Below are 5,817 nucleotides of genomic sequence, written 5' to 3' on the forward strand. Positions count from 1 at the left end.
ACTGGCATCCACCAGAGGTCCATCACTAGAGAGAGATGACACTAAGAGAGAGAAACTATAGAGAGGAGAGAGAAAGAGAGAAGGAGGAGAAGAGAGGAACATCTCTTCTCTCTTCATAAATAGGGAGATTCATCACCCCTCTCCCTTCGGTCAGCACCAGGGGCAGCCACAGTGGCGTAGCCTCGCTCTCGATGGTGGCCACAAGCGGCCTGCAACCTCAGCCACAAACATTGTCGACGACGGTGTCCGATCGGTGCAAAGGAGAAGAAGGAAAGAAGAAGTCGACACCAATCAAGCCATCAGTTCATCCATTACCGTGACTGTTTCTCTAACCCATCACCACATGATTTCAAGGGTCCCTAGGGGCAGCAAGACCGGCTAAATTTGGTGGCCGGTGGCGGCGAGCATAGCAAAAAGAGAGACCGAAATAAGGCGTCCTTGTTTCAGACAACACAAATGGTGGCAACAAAGCTATAAAAAGAAGGAGAGAAAAGCGGACGATGCTTACCTTGGTCCTCCAAGGTGGTTCGGTGGCTCTTTCTGGTGAAAATTCGAGAGAGGAACTCGGTAAGAAGAGCTTAAAACCGGCAGCGTTCTTCAAGGGTTTTGCGATGGTTTCAACATAGAAGGAAGAAATTTTTAATAGGAGAGATCTCGAACTTATCCGACCGGTGGTTGGACCACCTTAGACTCTCGTAGTTCGGCATGATTAGTGAGGTTTAGAGTTTTCTTCTCCCCCTCTCCACAATCGGTCGACCATGATTCGGTTGACCGTGATCAATAAGGCAGATAGGCCTGACCTCTTCAGGCTTGCTTATTAGCCCAAAAAACTGGGCTACTACAGGTTTATTTGTAAGACATCATCAATTGGTCTGATATATCTCATAATGAGAGGAAAAAATGTAGAGAGAGATTGCCAGATTAAGTTACAATTCTAATATTCTTAATGAATGGATGATTGGGCTCCAATCTCTTACATCGAAAGACAATTTTAAGATTGTTAGACTTCATAATATTATCAATCTTGAGGCTATGCAGCATTTCTTTCAATTAAGTGTACCATCTTCTTTTGACATGGGCCATGAGAAGGCTTTTGCCAATTTGATTTAGAAGTTGTATTTATACACATCTTGCAAAATAGTATGATACACAACGTTAATGAAACGATATTTTTAGCTAACCTTGTTAAGAGGAGGAAACTGTGGGTGTGCTCTCAAAGGCATCATGCTGAGATAATGTTAGAATAATGTCCCCTCGGATAAAATTATTACACGAAAAGATTTCAGTTATCTCAGTGTAACGAAGGCGACTGATCGCCTCCAACTGAAATAAGGAAACAAACGTGAGGAACAAAAATAGGACGTGCGCTTGAGGGGTTGCTTTAAACCTTCACCACATCCTTCAATGTCATCAACTGGAATCTTTTTTTTTTTTTTTTTTCCCGATGCAAGGGAGACTGGAAAAACACCCAGCCACCCAAATTTATTAAAGATGAGAAGGTATTTGCAAGAGAGATGGAAGAATTTACAGGTTGGTTGAAGAGATTACAACCGGAAAAAAGAGAAGAGGAAGCTTTCAAAGTTTACATCAATCGGAAGCTGATGAGAGAAGATGCAAACTTACCAACTAGTCCAGAAGTCTTCACTTTCCTTATACAAACCAGATGGAGAAGACATAAGGACAGTGAGGGAGAAAACAGAATAAAAGGAGCGGTGATTGAGGTACAATGCGACGGATTCCTTTTTATCTTCTCCCAGACTCCGACAAAACCCGGCATGTCTTTGCTTCTACAAGAGAGCGACCATCAATTGGAATCTTAATCTATACCTCCTCTCTTCTTCTTCTTCTACTACTGCTCACTTGTCTTCCATGTGATGGAGACATGGTCAAGATAAAGAAGAGGAAGAGAAAGAAGTATAAAGAAGAGCAAAGAGATAAGCCTCTGGAGCCAGAGGAATGCTGGGGGTTGATCAGGAAACTGCACCACCACCTGCTGCCATATCTAAAAGGAGACAGTTGCGTTCGACTGCCATGAAGAGAACCAGTGAATGGTATTGTTTCTTCTCTTAGCCCTTCTTTTCTTTTCCTTTCCTCTGCTTCATATTTCATTTGGGCCTCTCTTATAGTTCATTATAATCATTTGAGAACTCTTATATAATTCGGCTTGTGTCTTTCTTTGTCAGGAATAGCGGTTCTCTATGATAGAAACGTTCATGCAAAAATATGTTCTTAGAGATCTAGTAACTAATCCTGCTTTCTCTCTTCAGTTTCCGTTTTCCTTGGTTTGCTTCTCGTGATTCATTTGGGTTCTCATACGTTTTCTGGATGACCACCTATTCTTCTTCTTCTTCTTCTTCTTCTTTTTCTAGAGTGAGAGGTATGGTGTTTAAGGGTGTCTGCGATACATGGAAAAGATAATTCACAGAAATTTTGATCTTTGTAGGATACTATCCCAGGAGATCCCCAGTGACATCACCATCCATGCCGGAGGATCCGCTTTCGCCTTACACAAGGTAATTCAAAACCATGGTTCCAAAAGATAAACAACTCTGAAAGAGAATCTGTTCCTTGTCAACTCATGGGTCTTCAAATAAATGGAACTGGATGTTGCCAATTGACTCTCCATAGTCCATACAAATTTAAACATATGAGCTAAAGAAAGCTAGATACATCCCATGATCATATATAAGATTCACTTTAAAAATCATTGGCAGATGAAAAGCCTTGAAGGGTTATCCTTTTAGCGTTTCTTATTCAGATTCATCCCAATTAAAATTCCAATACTAATATTCGACAGCCTTTCGGTGCAGCTCCCTCTGGTCTCCAAGTGTGGTTATATACGGAGGCTGGTCTCTGAAGCCAATGGCTCAAACATCTCAGTCATTGAAATCCCAGATGTTCCTGGTGGTGCTGAAGCATTCAAATTTGCAGCGAAGTTTTGTTATGGGATAAATTTTGAGATCACCACGGAGAACATTGCGATGCTTCGATGTGTGGCAGGGTACTTGGAAATGACAGAGGACTATGCAGCTGGAAACCTAGTGAATAGAACTGAGGGCTATTTGGAGGAGGTAGCATTGATGAGCCTCTCAGGTGCAGTCACTGTTCTGCACAAATCTGAGGACCTTCTTCCCATGGCTGAGAAAGTAAAATTAGTAAGCAGGTGCATCGATGCCGTAGCTTATACAGCCTGCAAGGATAGCCAGTTCGGTATATCCTTGAGGACCGAAAATAGCCATGAGAACTTGACTTCTTCAGGATTACAAACTAAAGCAATTGTGGATTGGTGGGCAGAGGAGTTAACAGTTTTGAGGATAGATACTTTTCAAAGAGTTCTCATGGCAATGAAAGCTAGGGGCTTTAAACAGTATGCTCTTGGACCGGTAATTATGCTCTACGCGCAGGAGTCTCTGCGTGGTTTGGTGAGCCACAATCTTTCCTTAGTCTCCTTCTTTCTCAATTTTTGCTTTTGTGCTACAAACATAAGAAATCTGCTTATGATACAAAGGAAAGGTTAATTGGTAGTGTTAAACTAGATTGCCTGCACTAAATTCGATATTTGAGAAAAAGTCCAATCCTCATGCCGGACTAAGGGGTGTGACTTCATCATCAAACTCAGATTGCTTCTGTGAGGATTCGTACAGCATTGTATTTAGTTTCACATCGGTTATTCGCTGGATAGATCTTGCATACTTATACAATATCAAGAAATCGAAATATTACCTTCCAGCTAGCTATTTTGGGTGAGGTTCTCGGTTGTCACACTGAGTCCACTCTGATACCATTTGTAACAATGGATCTCACCCAAAATGGCCAGCGGAAGGTATTATTTAGATTTCTTGATTCTATATAAGTACCCGAGATTTATCCAGCGAATAATCGATGTGAAACTAAATATATGCCCGCACGGGTCCTCACACTTGGCCCATAATATATGTAGATTAGGAAACACTGCAGCATAGATCCATTGGAGCTGCAGTGAAAAGCAACCTGAACTTTGCCTTGCATGTTTCTGTTTGTGACATTTTATTGTATATATAATTCTTTAGTTTGATGCAGGACATGTTTGGAAGAGGGAGGAAGAAAATTGATCCAAAACAAGAGCACGAGAAAAGGGTAGTGTTGGAGACAATTGTCAGCCTTTTGCCGAGGGAAAGGAATGCAATGTCGGTCAGCTTTCTCTCTTTGCTTCTAAGAGCAGCAATATATCTCGAGACAACAGTGGCTTGCCGGCTCGATCTAGAGAAGAGGATGGGCTTGCAATTAGAGCAGGCAGTACTGGATGATCTATTGATCCCTTCATTTTCCTTCAATGGTGACCCAGTGTTTGATGTTGATACAGTTCAAAGGATCTTTGTGAACTACCTCGAACTTGAGGTAGATGGAATCCACTTTGGTTATAACACGGATGATACTTATGCTTCTTCACTGCCTAGTGACATTGAGAGGGTTGCAAGGCTTATGGAGAGCTACCTCGCTGAGATTGCTTCTGATCACAATTTGACCATTGAAAGGTTCATTAGCCTTGCTGAATTGATTCCAGAACAGGCAAGAGTCATTGAAGATGGAATGTACAGAGCGATTGATATATACCTGAAGGTTCTCTTCCTTTTACCTTTAAAAGGTTGCCTTGCTCATTGTTTTTAACACCATTTTCTGATACATTTTTCTTAAAGAATAATGGCCAACCATTTTAGACAAATGATGTGGAACCTCCTCCAAATATAGAGGTGCAACTGTCGGGCCATAATCCAGTTTTGTCCATGTTTTATTTATTGACTTGCATAAGCTTTTGGTCATAATTTTCAGTACACAGACTTCACATTTTCTGTTTGTTTCTTTTGCTCTTTATCATAATTCTGTAACAAATAGTGACATCACTGCCTGTTAATCATCTTGCATATGGGAGCCAGATTTTTTTTAGCAGCCTGCAGGTTGTAAATGCATAGTTTATTGTACATGAAGGCATCCTTGTAGTTAAATTTTCTTTTAAAGGTGATCACATAAATTTATGATCTTATTACACATCATTTACATGTAGTGCTCTTTTAGATTTCATGCATGAATTGCAACCTTATCTTCCAATAATATGTTGTACTCCTTTTTGTATTGTTATCATTTACCGCTGCTGAGTTTACAGGCTCATCCATCTTTGAGTGTCGTGGAAAGGAAAAAGGTCTGCAGCTTGATGGACTGCCAGAGGCTATCGAGAGAGGCTTGTGCCCATGCAGCTCAGAATGATAGGCTTCCAGTGCAGCTAGTTGTTCAGGTGCTTTATTATGAGCAGCAACGCCATAGAGATGTGATGAGTACTGGAAACTTGTCTGGTGGAGAATCTCCTGCGCTATCCCAGAAGGCAACTCCATATGGTATTGGATATCATAATGCCCCGGATGAGCTCTCGCGCTTGCGAAGAGAGAATGCTGACCTGAAACTCGAATTGTTCAGAATGCGAATGCAGTTACAAGAAATTGAGAAGTCTTCAGGAAATACAACTTCTGCAGGGAAGCCTCCATTGCCAAAGAAGTCATTCATTAATTCTGTATCGAAAAAGCTTGGGCGCCTTTACCCCTTCATGCGTTCTGACAATGAAAAAACTCTCTCTGGTAAAACCCGGAAAAAGCCACCCAAAGATCGGAGGCATTCAATCTCTTGATACACAATTCCGATTGGATGCTGTATATGTTTCACTGCTTGAACTCACTTGGACAAAAACTCATTTTCGCTTTGTGTAAGGCATGAAAGATAAGGGGTCAACTGTTCTCTTTCTCTTGTTTCATGTGAATATCAGTTTCAGCAATCATTGATCTTTCACTA

General features: G+C 41.3%; 1 protein-coding gene across 1 annotated transcript; it reads left to right on the forward strand.

Annotated features, from left to right (window-relative positions):
- Positions 1 to 5,817, forward strand: LOC103705276 (Phototropic-responsive NPH3 family protein). Its single transcript, XM_008788935.5, has 5 exons — positions 1 to 2,051; positions 2,444 to 2,513; positions 2,811 to 3,422; positions 4,060 to 4,599; positions 5,141 to 5,817. Exons 1-5 carry the CDS (start codon positions 1,957 to 1,959, stop codon positions 5,654 to 5,656), a joined length of 1,833 nt encoding a protein of 610 aa, XP_008787157.1. The 5' UTR covers positions 1 to 1,956; the 3' UTR covers positions 5,657 to 5,817.

Source organism: Phoenix dactylifera, chromosome 7, assembly GCF_051530095.1.
Source record: "Phoenix dactylifera cultivar Ajwa chromosome 7, Ajwa_hap1_PhDact_Kaust_v1.1, whole genome shotgun sequence".
Classification (NCBI taxonomy): Eukaryota; Viridiplantae; Streptophyta; class Magnoliopsida; order Arecales; family Arecaceae; genus Phoenix; species Phoenix dactylifera.